Source organism: Galeopterus variegatus, unplaced genomic scaffold (genome assembly GCF_000696425.1).
Source record: "Galeopterus variegatus unplaced genomic scaffold, G_variegatus-3.0.2 Scaffold1919, whole genome shotgun sequence".
NCBI classification, from domain to species: domain Eukaryota; kingdom Metazoa; phylum Chordata; class Mammalia; order Dermoptera; family Cynocephalidae; genus Galeopterus; species Galeopterus variegatus.
In genome coordinates this window covers 75,417-91,660 of record NW_007728030.1, presented here as the reverse complement: position 1 = coordinate 91,660, position 16,244 = coordinate 75,417, and the positions used below count along the sequence as shown (strand labels likewise).

Genomic DNA, 16,244 nt, shown 5'->3' with positions numbered 1-16,244 from the left:
TTTAGGAAGGACTCTTGATTTGGTGACAGAAAGTAAACTTAAACAAGCTTAAGAAGAAGAGCAATATTCGTGGATATTCATGGTGGAAAAGTCAAGGGCAGAACTGACTCCAGGCGTGACTGAAACCAGGTGTTCAAACGATGCTGCTGGGAACCCGTCTTCACCTCTTGGCCCCACTTCCTCCAGGGCTGGCTTCACTTTCAGGCAGGCTCTCCCCAAGTGGAAGCAAGATGGATGCCAGCAGCTGTAGCTTGTAAACTACCAGCTAAGCAACCCTGGTAGAAAGGACACCTCCTCTTTCCAAGAGTCCCAGCAAAAGTCCCGGGGGGCACTGTCATTAGAACTTAAATCATGTGACCACCTCTGGACCAATCCCTGTGTCCAGCAGGGGATGCAGCGCTCTCATTGGCCTGGCCTCGGTCATGTGCCCTCCCCACACCCAATCAGAGGATGGCAGTAGCTCTGCCCAAGCTGCATTGATTCCTTAATGAGAGATTGGGGTGCTGGTGGCAGAAGGAGGAGGAATGGGTGCCTGACAGGCAGGAGCACAGACTTCTGCAGTTTGCTGGATATCTAGGATACCCATCCCCAAGCGTCTGCTATGACGGATGATGCAGTAGCTGCAGGGACAGCAGGACTCCCTTCTCCCTCCTGCAGGGCCGCTCACTCTGGTCTAGTTTATATATGGTGCCTGCATGCGGGATTTTGTTTGAGGCAGAGATGGCCATAGCGTGCCTTCCAGCTCCAAATGGCTGAGGATCCACGACATTATGTTTATTCCCCTCCTCTGAACCTGCTCAGATGCCTCTGCGTGTTCTTCTCTTGAGGGCGTAGGGGCCAAAGCATATGTGGTAGGGCTGGAGAGGTGGGGTCAGGACAGGGGCAGGGGCCTCTGCTCCAGCTCTTCCTTTCCCTTCCTTGAACCCCACCAAGCCAGACCCTCCCCTCCCCCATCCTCTCCCCTCTGGGGCAGCAGCAATGAGAACAGCTCTCCCGGGACTCGGGAATTTTGGTTGAAATCAGTTAGCATCTGGCCATGACTTCTCTGGTAACTGAGTCCTCTGCCCTGGCCCAGGTCCTGGCCATCCTGATGGATGTGTTCACAGATGTGGAGATCTTCTGTGACATTCTAGAGGCAGCTAACAAGCGCGGGGTGTTCATCTGTGTACTTCTGGACCAGGGAGGTGTGCAGCTCTTCCAGGAGATGAGGGGCAAAGTCCAGATCTCCGACAGTCACCTCAAGGTAGGGGTCCCAGTGAGAGTTCTTTTTTTTTTTTTTTTCGTGTCCGGCAACGGATCGCAACCCTCAGTGTCGCGCCCCTACCGGACCAGGACCGGCAATGGGATCGCAACCCTCGGTGTTGCGCCCACACCTCGCTCAACCAGTGAGCGGGAACCAGTCTGTATGTGGGATCCGAACCCTCGGTGGGAGCACCACCGCGCTCCCAAGCAGCGCACTGTAGCAGTGCGCCACCGGGCCGGCCCTCCCAGTGAGAGTTCTAAAGGTAAATTTTATTAGTCAGGATAGGATAGGCTATGCTGTGGTAACAAATGCCCCCTGATCTCAATGGCTGAACACAATAAAGGTTTATTTGTTGCTCATACAAAGTCCTGTGTAGGTCAGAGAGCCCTTCTCCGTCTTGTACCTACATTATAAGGAACACTGACCTCCAAGATAGCAGTGACAGGGAAAGAGAAGGCTGGAGGATTCTGCAGAATGTTTTTAGTATCTGACCTGGAAGAGATTTTCATCACTTCTACTCATAACCCATTGACCTCACCTAGATGCATAGGGGCTGGGAAGTGTAAAGGGGCCATGGCTATCTGGGGAGCAGCATCTCTGCCACTTCTTTTCTCCTCTCAGCTGGGGAAACCCAGGGGACACACCTCACAGGTCAAGGCAACCCCCAGGGCCAGCTGAATGCATTTTTAGAACGCTCTGGCCCCAACAAGAAGCTGATCCAAGATCAAGGTGCTGGCAGATTCAGCGGCTGAGGAAGGCTCACTTCCTCGTTCATAAATGCCTTCTTGCTGTGTCCTCACGTGGCAGAAGAAACGAGGGAGCCCTCTGGGGTCTCTTCTGCAAGGGCACTAATCCCATCCGTGAGGGCTGTCCCCTCATGAGCTAATCACCTCCCAAAGGCTCCACTTCCCAGTAGGGGGTTAGGTTTCAACATATGAATTTGGAGGGGACACAAACATTCAGTCCATCACCCAAATGTGTATCCGTAAACACAGGATTGGTAAGTGACACCTTGACTTTCCTTCCAACAGAACATTTCCATCCGGAGCGTGGAAGGAGAGGTGTACTGTGCCAAATCAGGCAGGAAATTCGCTGGCCAAATCCAAGAGAAGTTCATCATCTCAGACTGGAGATTCGTCCTGTCTGGATCATACAGGTGAGTGCTGGATTCATCTCTTGTCAAGGCTTCATGGGGGCTAAGGGCTGGGCAAGGTGCAGACCGGCCGCTCAGACCCACACACCACCAGCTATTCCCAGGATGCTCCTCCTCTGCCCAGAGCCAGAGCTTCACCACACCCATGGGGCTGGAGGCAAGAAATCTGGGTCCTTCCTGGGAGGACTTCATCCCTTGACTGTCATCAAGGGCAGTTTTCCTTGATATTGCAACAGGACACAGAATCTTCTTTTCCCTCCTCAAATCTCTTAGGCATCCCATTTTATTTTTAAAATTTTTATTATTTTAATGTAACAAAACTATTGGGATTTATTAATAACACACCAGCCAACTCAATTCTTTTCAGCATACTCACAGTGTTGTGCAACTGTCACCACAATCCATTTTAGAATACTGTCATCATCCTGTTAAGAAGCCCTATGCCCCTTAGTGGTCACTCCCCATTTCCCCCCAGATCCCCCTACTCCTAGGCAACTACTAATCTACTTTCTGTCTCTATGGATTTGCCTATTCTAGATGTTTCATATAAATGGAATCACCCATGTGGCCTTCTGGGAGTGACTTCTCTCACTTAGCAAAGCGTTTTCCAGGTTCATACCATTTTATGGATATACATGTTTTATTTCTCCATTCATCAGCTGATGAACATTTTGGTTGTTTCCACTTTGGGGCTATCATGAATACTGCTGCTTTGAACATTCACGTTCAACGTTTTGTGTGGACGTATGTTTTCAGTTCTCTTGAGTATATGCTTAGCAACAGTAGAATTCCTGAGTGATATGGTAATTCTATGTTTAACCTTTTGAGGAACTATCAGATTTTGTTCCAAAGTGGCCGTACCATTTGAAATTAGCACCAGCAATACATGAGGGCTCCAATTTTGCTGATCTTCTCCAACACTTGTTATTGTCTGTCTTTTTAATTATGGCCATGCGGGGCGCTGCTGGATGGTATCTCATTGAGGTTTTGATTTGCGTTTCCCTGATGGCTAAGGATGTTGAGGTCTTGTGCTTGTTGGCTCTTTGTTTGTTCATATTTAATTTGTTTGTAAACACTCACAAGACTTCTACATCCAAATGACTAACCATCTGCTTATTCCAACAATGCTGCCTTGCTTGGGACTTTCTCTCTGTCTTTGAGACTTGCCTTTAGAGCTTAAAGGATATTCTTTTAAATGTCCTCAGTGGTAGCATTGGAAAAGTGGATTTGACAGTGGGTTTTGGAGAGGGAGGACATGAGAGAGCAATCAGGGAAGGGAGGAACAGCCTATGGTCATCTGAGGACATTTTGTTTAAGAAGGTAATGAGTGTGACAGAGAGAGCAGAGGGGACAACTGGTTGCATTTCATCTCACTCCTTCCACTGCAAACACAGAGCAGTGACTGGCAAGCAGAAAGACAGACACACTGGGAATGCACTGGGAGTCAGGGAAGACTGGCAGCATGCAGGCCAGGGTGGGCAGGGGATGGGTGTGCATCGTAATGCACCCTCTTTCTCTAGGGAGTGGGAGCCCAGGATGCTGTCATAAAGCTAGATGGACGCAACTGCAAAATCTCCAGCCAAGGAGGGATGAGATAAAGGGAGAGAGAGAAAGGGAAAACTCCTCACATTTAAAAAGTACTAGCTTGGGGCTGGCTGGTTAGCTCAGTTGGTTAGAACTCAGTGTTATCACACCAAGGTCAAGAGTTTGAATCCCTGTCCCAGTTGGCTGACTAAAAATAAAACAAAATGTACGAGGTTTATTTAACCTTACTAGTGCCTTTTAGCTTAAATCCTACTTTTTATGATATTAATATTGCCACCTCTAGCTTCCTTTGGCTTATATTTGCAGTGGTCTTGGTCCATTGAGGCTGCTAGAACAAAATATCATAAATTGGGTGGCTTATAAACAACAGAAATTTATTTCTCACAGTTCTAGAGGCTGGAAAGTTCAAGATCAAGACACCAGTAGATTTGGTGTTTGGCGAGGGCCCACTTGCTGGTTCATAGACCACTGTCTTCTCCCTGTGTCCTCACAAGGTGATAGAACTCTCCAGGGCCTCTTTTACAAGGGCACTAATCCCATCCGTGAGGGCTCCAACCTCATGACCGACTCACGGGCCCCACCTCCATATAACGTCACACTGGGGATTAAGCAACATGAATTTGGACGGGGTGACTTCAGCCCCATTTCGCCTCTCTCTGGGCCTCTCTGCACCTTTCTCTGAGCCTTGTTATCCTCAGCTGTGCAATGGGGACCTGTAACCCCTGCCTCTCAGACTGCAGTGAAAGCTGAATGAGTAGTTGTCCTTCTTCCAGGGGAAATGCTGTCATTTCATAACTAATATGCCAGGAGGGGCTCTGAGAGGAGTGAGTCAGCCCTCGGGGACAGCTCCTGCATCCCAGGGTCCCCACGCCCCATATGCATTTTGTCCACAGCTTCTCTCCTCATCCTTTTTTTGTGAACCAAGAGTGCCCCGTAGAAATCGGAGCCCACCTGGTTCTGATCCCTAGGCCCTAAATCCAGTCCTCAGTTGTTCTGAAAGGGACTCAGGTGGGGCTGAGCTGCCTTCCCCAAGTGGCCAAAGCCACCTCTCAGCCTTTCCTTCCTTCCCTGCAGAGGGACCAAGACCTTTGGGCAGCAAATGAATGATGGTCAGGGAGGGATTTCAGCCTAAAACCCCAAACTAAGGACTCAGGCTTCTGACCTTGATCTCTGACTTTGACCAAAGTGCCATTAGAACCAGTTCACCACCTGCCTGGGAAGGGTCAGGTTTGTACCTTGGCAGTTTTCCCAGATCCAAGGAGCCAAGCCTGGAGTGAAGGGTCCACCACAGCTGAGGAATTCTCTCTGACTCTTTTTATCATTATTATTATTATTATTATTATTATTATTATTATTGTGAAATTTACATAAGCTAAAATTAACAATTTTTAAATGTGCAATTTATCAGTGTGCAGAAAGAACAAAAAATGTACAATACTGGCCAGCTGCCAAAAACAAAACAAAAACGTACAATTTAGTGGCATTGAATACACTCACAATGTTGTGCAACTATCACCACTACCGAGTTCCAAAATATTTTCGTCACCCCAAAAAGAAACCCTATACCCATTTAGTGGTCACTCCCCATTTCCCCTCTCTCTCCAACCCCTAGCAATCACCAATCTGCATTCTCTCTCCATGAGTTTAACTATTCTGGGTATTTCATGTAAATGGAATCATACAATAAGTGGCATTTTGTGGCTGGCTTCTTTCACTTAACACTTTCAAGGTTCGTTGAAGCTGTAGCATGTTTCAGTACTTTATCCCTTTTCATGGCTGAACAATATTCCATTGAATGGACATACCATAATTTGTTGATTTCATCCATCAACAGACATTTGGGTTGTTTCCACCTTTTGGGGATTGTGATTCTTGCAGAACTCTTGAAACTCCATTCCCAGGCATGCATTCTCTTCTGGGGACTCAGGCTTTGCCTCAGTAGAGGGAAGGAGGAGGTTGAGACATGGCTGGAAGAGCTGAGTTACTGGAAACTTGGGAAAGAAACCAAAGAACAGGTGCCAAGGGTGCTCCCTCCCTCCAGGAGCCCCCAGACATGATCTACTTTTAAATGATCTGAACTTCAATAGATCAAAGTGTGGATGTCTTAAAAAAAAAAAATCTTGTCTCAAAACTCTTATTTACAAGGCCCTGCCCCAAAGTTAAAGACGAGGTAGAAAAATTACTTTCCAGAAATTATGCACCCTTCCAATGCACCAGGGGCGTTTCACGTGACCATGGGGGTGGTCATCTCCATGGAAAGAAGGCCTGGGAACAAATCATTTGGAAAGTGCTAAGAGTCACTGGATGGAAAGATGAAAGGCTGAGGAACAAGTTCCCAACATCTGTGCACATACTGAAAGCAGATAAAGGAGCTTAAGCAACTATGGGGGAGGAAGGGATTTTGAACCAAAGGAGCATTTCAGGGAGATCAGAACTGGGCCTGCGCTGGGAGGGGCGGCTTCCTCCCTCCAGAGAATCTGTCTCAAAGGTGAGCAGGGTAAGCTGAAACCCATTCCCAAGATAGATTTCCCTTCAGCACTTTAAGGAAAACAGAGTCCCTATGTTTATCTTCAGCTTCTCCACATGTGAAATGTTCCATCCTCTCATCCCAAAATCGGTATCGTTTTTGAACAGAACAAAACATAATATCTTATATATTTACTTTACCCCAGAAGAACGAGAAGTTGAACTTGTTAGTCACTGTCCCATTCTTCATAGCCGTGTATGTTTCAGCTCTCTGGGCCTGTTTCCTCATCAGAACAAAATGGAAAATAATAATTCTCTATAAGGTGGTTGTGAGAATTAAGTAAAACAGCAGGTGCAAATACTTAGCTGCCTGACATATGGGATGCACTCAAAAGATGTCACTTAAGACTGTAGTCTAGCTTAAAACATTGGTATTATCCTTTCAAATTTATTTTGATAATTATAATTCCAAGAGGGATCTGTTGGAAAAGGAGCAGTGTTTTGCTAAGCAGACTGGCGATTATTTAGTTAGTAGCATTCTTATGCTCAACAAACAAGGGTCCGTTGTATAAAGTGGTTTGACCTCACTTTCCAATGGGTTCCTGTGTATTAGCAAAGAGCCCTTATTATTATTATACTATTTTATTATTTGTGAAGCATTATTCCAGGAGGTAAGAGCCCTTCACGTGTCTCATTCCTTCTCCAGCGTTGCTTGGAGGGAAACTGCTAGAGAAACATACTTCCCCCCACCTGCCCCCCGCCCCACTACTACTCCCTCTTGCTGACAGAGACCTGAAGCCATTCCCACAGAAAGTAAAACGGTGTAGAGTTCATCTCTCTCTGCCCTATAGGAGCTGCTGGGGAATTAAAATTAAAAACAAAATCCCCTCCCAACCCAGAAAAACAAAGGGAGAAGTGAAAGAAAACCATCGTGTTATTGAATAAACATTAGATCGCAATGTGGTGTGTATCACAGGCAATTTGCTAGGGATTGCAAAGACAGAAAGAAATCTCACTCTTTTATGTAGCTGAGTGGATACAACCCTTTACAGTAGGTAGGTTTTGCAATTTGGAGTCAGGTGACAGCTGAAGTTAGACCCATCCTCTCCCAGGAAACTGGGAGATAGAGTATTCTCTTCCTCAGCGATTACAATTCAAAGAGATGAGGCTGGCCATAAGCTTTATTAGCCATTGAAAATGGCTTTGAAAATTTCAAATTTAGTGTTTGAAAATTCTGAAAGAGAAAAGTAAGAGGGGGAAAGCCTCCTCCTTTATTTTCAACAGGGAGAATTAAGCATCTTATTTTTAATTTGTATTTGCCCTTACAGAGCCCATCATGCAGGGGTGGTACCTCACCAGGCTAACATTGTTGAGCGCTGGGCCAGGGCCAGGGCCAGGGCCTGGGCAGGTGTGATCACAGACTGTTTGTAAGGATATAATGCTCATGACAACCCACAACCCTTTGAGGGAGGCATTCTCCTGACAGAGGGGGTGTATCGCGGGATCCCCAAATCTGAGAGGGCACTTGTGTAGTGTTTGTGTATTCCAAAGAACTCACCCGGTATTTCAATAGGTATAGACATTGGTTTATTAGACCTACAGGTGTTGCTGATGCTGTCTGGCCAGCTGGATATCCATGCTGCCATGGGGTACATACAATCGTTATATAGTGAACAAATCAAAATAGGGGTCTAAATCATTTGTAAGCTTACGTGCAGACCCTCACCCAGCTCACATAACTCAGAGCATGGGAGATGTGGCTGAGGAGATAAATGGAAGAATCAATATAGTGAAAATGACTATACTTCCCAAAGTAATCTACAAATTTAATGCAATCCCCATTAAAATTCCTATGACGTTTTTCTCCGACATGGAAAGAACTATACAATCATTTATCTAATAATCATATACATTGTATATTGACAAAATAAAAATTAAAAAAAAAAAAAAAAAATCAGAAAACCAACCAAAAAAAAAAAAAAGAAAAGAAAAAAGAAATAGATAGGGAATAAAATTACTCATAATTTCACCACTTAAAAAAAAAAAAAAAAAATCAGAAAACCAACCAAAAAAAAAAAAAAGAAAAGAAAAAAGAAATAGATAGGGAATAAAATTACTCATAATTTCACCACTTAAAAAAAAAAAAAAAAAATCAGAAAACCAACCAAAAAAAAAAAAAAGAAAAGAAAAAAGAAATAGATAGGGAATAAAATTACTCATAATTTCACCACTTAAAAAAAAAAAAAAAAAATCAGAAAACCAACCAAAAAAAAAAAAAAGAAAAGAAAAAAGAAATAGATAGGGAATAAAATTACTCATAATTTCACCACTTAAAAAAAAAAAAAAAAAATCAGAAAACCAACCAAAAAAAAAAAAAAGAAAAGAAAAAAGAAATAGATAGGGAATAAAATTACTCATAATTTCACCACTTAAAAAAAAAAAAAAAAAATCAGAAAACCAACCAAAAAAAAAAAAAAGAAAAGAAAAAAGAAATAGATAGGGAATAAAATTACTCATAATTTCACCACTTAAAAAAAAAAAAAAAAATTAATCTACTCACTACTCTCCTGGGAGCCAGAGTGTTTTAGCACCAGCATGCTAATTCATTCATTTAGGGGTCCCTGATTCCTCCAGTCTTCTATTTGTCTTAAAGGGAACGTGCCTTTCCTTGGGTAACTACCTTGGCCAAGGGTAGTTTCCCAGGGGTGTGGGGGAATTCTGGTATGCATAGGGAGGGGGAATAGGGCTATGTACAGCATTTACCCTACAGAAGGGAACTGAGGCAGGAGAGGGGAGATGATTGGCCCAGGGCCACCAGCTTCCTTGACTAGTGCCCCCAGCTGTCTGGTCCCTGAAAAGGCCATCTGAGTCTGTCATCCTGATAACCAGAGGTCCTAGAAGGAGGGTGGTTGTGGCCTGAGACACGCAGTGCCATTTGAATTTCTGTCAGTCCTGAGAACTGTGAAGAATCCAGGTCCTGGAGGGAGGGCAGGAAAACAATAATGTTTTTGCACTTGACATTCAAAGGTGATTTGTCTGCCAGCCTTTCAGAGGATCCTTTTCCCTGGGACCAGTCTCCCCTTGGAGTTGTCTCCAGTCAAACAAAAAAACAAATGAGAAAAAGCTTTCAACCCTTTTCTTTCAGTTCAGCTATCTCTGGGCTCAGATTTTGGCCCTTCCTTCTGGTTGTATATGGTTCTTCTAAACTAAGGAGCTCTGCTTCCTCAGCTGAGGCTGGGGGGTGGGGTTGTGCATTTCACCATTTAAGGGCTTGTTGAAAGTCTGACCCCAGCACAGGCCCGTGCAAGCGCCAAGGACACAGAGCCCTTTCTCACTCATCAAGAAATCTGGATAAGTGGCCACAGAATGGAATAGCGTGTGCTCTAGGATCAGCATGCACTAAGGAAGTGCTCTAGGGTCAGCTAGGAGGGAGCCCCCACTTCTGCCTGGCAGGTCTGGAAGGTCAGTGCCCTTGGTTAGAGTTGGGCCTTGAAGGATGAGAAAATTTTCAGGGGGGCGGGGGAGGCGGGCAAAATCAGGCATCGGGAACAGCATGATAGTGGCATGGCCTTCCAACTGGCCTTCTGGCCTGATCCCACCGCCACCCATGGGTTTTTTTCTTCCAGGAACAGAAAGATTTTAAAATGCAAGCCATGTCAATCACTTCCATCTTTAAAATCCTTCAATGTTTGCCGTCGTTCCTAGAAAAAAAAAAATCCACATCCTTATCAGGGCCCGTCTCAGCAGGATCCTCTCTCCCTCCACAGTGTTAGAACCACGCTAGCCTTCTCTGACGTCTTCCAGGCTCTTTCATGCCTCGGGGCCTCTGACCTTGCTATTTATTTCCTCTGCTCTTTCCTGCTGTCTTTATTCTGCTAACTCCTCATCTTGCAGGTGGCAGCCTCCAGATCATGGCCTCAGAGCCCTGCTATCCTCTATGGATTTATCCTCCTTATGATTTGTAATTATTTATTTGTAAACTTGTTTAGCCTCGAGGTCGGGGATTGGACTGGGTCTGTTTTCTTCCCTATGGCATCCCTGGCATGAAGTACAGTAAATGCAGTGACTGACACATTACACATGGCCATAAATATTTGTTGAATGAACGAAAGCACATGTTAGTTTCTGGCCATACAGTGTGGCTGGAGGAATAAAGTTTTTCAAACTGCATCATGCTTCACCATCCATTAGCAGGGTGTGAAATCAATCTAGTGGATGATGTCCAGCATTTAAAAAAAAAATGAAATAGAATAGAATAAAAATAATCAGAGTACACTGAGGTAGGGGATGCTGTGGAAATTGTGTGGTTATGTATGTGTGCAATTGTAGGTCACGATGTAAAATGTATTTCTCCAAGAACAGCCAAGATAAATCTGAAGCAGAAAAACAAAAGGGAGGACTTGCCCTGCCAGAGATCTGGACTTGGCATGACACTATAGAAATCAAGACAATGTGGCATTGGAGAAGGGACAAACAAACTGACAAATTGAACAGAAGAGAAAGCTCAGACACAAACCCACACGACATGGCATGCCAGAGCAGTGGGGAAAGGAGGAAATGGAAAAAATAATTCCCTATGTGGAAAATTGGATTCCCACCTCACACATATTTTTTTAAAAAAAACCAACCCCCAATAGACAAAAGACTTAAATGTCAAAAAAAAAAAAAACTTTAGAAGTCTTAGTAGAAAACATAGATGAATATCTTCCAGACCTTGGGATAAGCAAAGATGATTTAAACAAAACACAAAAAAGCATTGAACATAAAGATTGCTAAATCTGACTGTGTTACAGTTAAGAACTTTGGTTCATAAAAAGATATCTTAAAGAAAGTGGGAAGGCAGGTTACAGACTGGGAGCAGAGAATCAGGATGCACACCCCTGGCAGAAGTTAGTGTCAAGAATCGCAGGAGCACAAGAGCACACAGAAACGTGGCAAGAGCTGCGAGCGGGCAATTCATGCAACAGGAAGCAGGTGTGGCCAGAAAACACGTGACTTGTTCAGCATCATCACTGACCAGGAAAATGCAAATCAAGGCTAGGATAAGTACCATCTTATACCTTTCCAACCGGCACAAAAATAAAAAGAGACTGGTAATACCAAATGTTGGACTTTTGGGATCATTTACACACTGCTGACAGAATGGCAAATTGGGACAATGACTTTGGAAAGAGTTTGGCTTTTTCTCCCAAAGCTGAATATTCACCTGGTATATAACCCAGCAATTCCACTTCTGGGCACATTTCCATGAGAAACTAGCCCATGCATATGGGAGAAGACATGCACGAGGATCTTCATAGAGCACTGTTTACAGCAGAAACAACCCAAATGCTCTTAGTGGGAGATGATGAAGAAACCATGGTAGAGGGGCCGGCCCGGTGGCGCACTGCTACAGTGTGCCGCTTGGGAAGCGCAGTGGCACTCCCGCCGAGGGTGCGGATCCCACATACAGACCGGTCCCGCTCACTGGCTGAGCGAGGTGCGGGCGCAACACTGAGGTTTGCGATCCCGTTGCCGGTCCCGGCCCGGTACGGGCGCGACACTGAGGGTTGCGATCCATGGTCGGACACGAAAAAAGACAAAAAAGGAAAAAAAAAAAAAAAAAACCATGGGAGAGCCACCCGGGGGAATATTATACAGCAGTTGAAAATGAAGTATAGCAACAAGCCGTAATATGGATAAACTTTAGCAATGTAGTATTAAATGAAAAAAAAAAAAAAAAACCATGGGAGAGCCACCCGGGGGAATATTATACAGCAGTTGAAAATGAAGTATAGCAACAAGCCGTAATATGGATAAACTTTAGCAATGTAGTATTAAATGAAAAAAAAAAAAAAAACCCAAAAGATTCCATATATGTTACAGACAACTAAAATAAAGATATTTGGGCTGGCCAGTTAGCTCAGTTGTTTAGAGCATGGTGTTATAACACTAAGGTCAGGGGTTCAGATCCCCTGACCTGCCAGCACCCCCACCCCCCAAAAAAGGTATTTACTTTCAAGAATACATAAAACTTTTTTTTTAATGGAAAAAGAAAAGCAAGCAAGCTGTAATCACAGGATTCATGATGCCTATTTCTTCTAGTTCCAGCACAGAGGGACCATATGGCTGGATGTGGGTTATCGTCAAAATGCTAGCTTTTACTTCAGGTGGTGTGTTCACAGGTGCTTACTACATTACTTAAAATAACTAATTCAATAGCTAAATAAAAAATGGGTTTTGAATAGATCAATGAGGAGAGTGAGTCATAGGACAAAAATTATGATTAAGTGAATGCTATGTACTTAAGGGCCAAAAAAAACCATAAAAATAAAATGTATTTCTTCCCATAGGATAAAAAAAAAAAAAAAAAAAGCATAAAAGCAAAAGCACATGATGCATGGGAATGCCGAGAGCATTGGGGACATACAGGGGCTGCAGGGATGTGAGGGGTGCTGGGGGTTGCCACGTGCAGGTGCCCTAGGGACACACAGGGGACATGGGGATGCACGGACGCTGGGGGTTGGGACACGCAGCATGTGCAGAGATGCCCGGGGTGAGTAGGGGCCTAAAAAGTTGCCAGGGCGTCTTTGGACTTGCTTTGTGGAGCAAAGCACACAGCTGTTTTGCCTAATCTAGCCTGAGTCCAAATACCACCAGGCGATTAGTTTCTGAGAGTAGCTGAGAGCCTGCTGTCCTTGTGCTGGCCTCCTTCCTCGTCACTGGCTGGCCCTTGGCTAGGCATGAGCTGCTTGCTTCTCTGGGGGTGTGGGTGGCTCCTGGGCGGGAGTTGAGGTTTAAACAAAGCCTCATTGCTTCCCAGGATTATCCAAATCTTGTGTGGACCCCGCCCTGCCCCACAGAGCAGGGAACCCCACCCCACCCCACCCAGGCAGGGCCAGGCCTTTTGGTGGCAACACAGGGCTGGGTGCTAGGGGCTGAGGACCTTGTTGTTGGTGGGCCCGTTCTGCTCAGTGCTGGTCTCCCATTGCTCTCCACCCACCCTGAGGTTCACTTGAGTAGAGACCCGGTAATCTCTAACCTGATGCTCTTGGCAGGTCTGTGTTGTCACCAGATTTCCAAGGATTTGGGGGTTGGTGGGGATGAAGGGAATTTTCCATCAGAGTTAGAAAAGAATTTGGTTAAATTAAAAAAATCATAAAAAATAAGTGTCTTCAGCATTTTGTTTTCACTTAAAACCTGTAAATGGAGAGCCAAGGACTGTCCTTGAGGGTGGCCTCCCATGGTGTTTGGGTGACTTTCTTGCACAAACTGCACCGGTCACGTCTCTCAAGTTCCTGTGGGCTCCCCATTTCCTTTCTCATCTCCCAAAGACCATGCGATGCTCCCTCCCCTCCCACCTCTTCCAGGTCTAAGTGCCTGAAAATGGGGCTAAATCCCCTTCCCAGAGTCCTTGAGATTTTCATGAACACTCAGCCCGGCCTTCCAAGAGCAGCCACCTTTTTGCAGTTGCTTTCCCCAGATCCCTACATGGTCAGAGGAAGCAGGTGTCCCACATTCCACAGGTGGGGATGCTGAGGCCCCAGCTGCTATGTGATGCATCTGAGCACAGAGCAGGGCAGCTGGGACTCGCCCACTCTCAGCCCCTTTCTGCCTCGGGGCCACGGATTCACGCTGGCATCTTAATTCTCCTGCAAACCTTTTGTGGTCTCTGAGCGCCAGTTTTGTCATCCATAGGAGTTGGTCCCGGAACTCCCACATTAGGCTGACATAAGCTGCACGTCCCTGGGCAGGGCTGCAGAGACCCAGCCGCAGCTCCTCATCCTGCCCCTCACTGTCCCTCCTCTTCCCCTCCAGCTTCACCTGGCTCTGCGGACACGTCCACCGGAACATCCTCTCCAAGTTCACGGGCCCGGCGGTGGAGCCATTTGATGAGGAGTTCCGCCACCTCTACGCCTCCTCCAAGCCTGTGATGGGGCTGAAGTCCCCCCGGCTGGACACTCCCCTGCAGCCCAGAGCAGGCCACAGTCCCCCCGATGGTCGCCTCAGTGGCAGCAGCTGCTCAGCCAGTGACCGCACATCCTCCAACCCCTTCAGCAGCCCATCGACCGGCAGCAACCCCCAGAACCAGAGTCTGTCCACGTCCTCCGGGCCTGGCAGTCCTCTGGCCCCAAACCCACCTGCACCCCCCAGGTTTCAGCCCTATCACAGCCCTTGGGGAGCCCTGGCTCCACAGGTCCCCTTCTCCCCCAGGCCCCACGATGGCCCACCTGCTCTCTACAGCAACCTCAACACCTACCGGCCCACGCGGCTGCAGCTTGAGCAACTTGGCCTGGTGCCCAGGGTGATCCACACCTGGAGGCCCTTTCTACAGGCCTCACCTCATTTCTGAAAGGGTCCCTTTCCCCAGCTCCCTTCCCAGGGCCACGGCTGGGTATCCTTGGATTTTCTGGCCCAAGGACCCCACCTCAATAACTAACAGCTTCCCTTAAACTAAAGGTACAGAGATGAAAGCACCGCCTATGTTTGAATGTGCCTAGTCCTGGGACCATCCACTTGCACACCCTCACCAATCCCTGGGTTCCCCTTTCTAGTTTGGCTGATGCAGCACATTCCAGAAGGTTTCAGGGAGGTGGAGGGGAGAATGGAGCTAGGGGACAAAATCATGAAAACAGGGCTCCTGTCTTCCAAAGAGCATCCAGAAATTTAATATTAAAGGTCCCTAAATCTCTGTAATGTAAGAAGGGGCAGGTGCAGCCCAAGTTTTACAAATAGGTAAACCGAGGCACTGATAGGTAGATGGTAGGTGGATACTTCTGTTTCCCAGTGTCCAAGTATGGCCCACTCCCCAGAGATTCAGGAAAGAAAGATTTAGGAGAAGGTGTGGGAACATCCTGGATATTTCTGGGAAAGTTGGGGCAACTCCTCCTCCCTGGAAAGGCTAATAATACTGGGATATTCCTGGGCCGGATGAATTAGGGAAGAGGCCTCAGAACCTGCGTCTGTAAACTGTGTGGCTCCCTTTGAATGTGCAGGCACTAGGGATCGGCAAGGCAGTTGAGCACACTCAGGTCCTTGCTTCAAAGAGCGCTGGGCTGGCCTGGAGATCTCTGGAGTCTGGGCTGGATCTAAGGCCTTGAGTCGTCCGGGTCTGGGAATGGCCCCGCAGCGACGTCTAGGGCAGCCTGGAGCGACCCTGGAGGGGTCAGCCGCCCCGCGCAACCAGCTGTCACCAGATCCAGGCGAGCTCCTGAGGACGGAATGGCCAGGGCTCACGGCCCCATCCTTCGTTCTCGCGCAGGGCCCCGGCCGCTGTCTGTCCGGGCGCGGCTGGGTCCTGAGGCTCAGCCCCGCGTGGTGCGAGGAGGAGACGGAGGGTGCGTCGTCAGCCCACCGTGGGAGGTCGGGGACATTCCCGGAGAGAGAAGGCAGGTGCCGAGGCCCCGGCGCCATCCACGTCCCGGTTTCCGTGCCCTCTGCTGCCACCCCCCTCATCTCAGCCCATGTCTTCGCTGTCCCCGGTTTCGGCTCCGTGGCCTCTGCGGTGGCCGCTGGTCTCTGAGCGCACGTGGCATCCCTCTGTCTCTGCCCAGAACTCGCGGCGAAGGCAGGGCCACCCTGGCTCTCGTTTGCTTTTAAACTGTGTCCCCTTCCCCACCTTTTTCTCCTCAGTTCCGAAAAAAACAGCAGCGCACCCGGGTTCCCGCTGGTTTCCTCAGCCCTTTCCTCAGCGACGCTGAGACGAGGGCAGACGTGCAAAACTGGGCCTCCCGGTCTGCTGAGAAGGCCTGACGAGGGAAAAGCCCGCCGGGGACACCAGCGCCCCGAAGCCAGCGTCCCCGCGCCCCTCCGACTGCGCCTGCGCGGCTCGAGTGCCGGCCGATCCCCCCGCGGCCG

At 47.4% G+C, this 16,244-nt stretch overlaps 1 protein-coding gene across 1 annotated transcript in view; it reads left to right on the top strand.

Annotated features, from left to right (window-relative positions):
• The window catches only part of FAM83A (family with sequence similarity 83, member A), a 23,984-nt gene extending 9,245 nt beyond the window's left edge, over window positions 1–14,739 (top strand). Inside the window, exons 2-4 of the mRNA XM_008579594.1 lie at window positions 1,076–1,243; window positions 2,275–2,399; window positions 14,205–14,739. Of these exons, the coding sequence (XP_008577816.1) occupies window positions 1,076–1,243; window positions 2,275–2,399; window positions 14,205–14,739 (828 nt within the window). The remainder of the gene's footprint in view (window positions 1–1,075; window positions 1,244–2,274; window positions 2,400–14,204) is intronic.
• The last annotated feature ends 1,505 nt before the right edge of the window (window positions 14,740–16,244 follow it).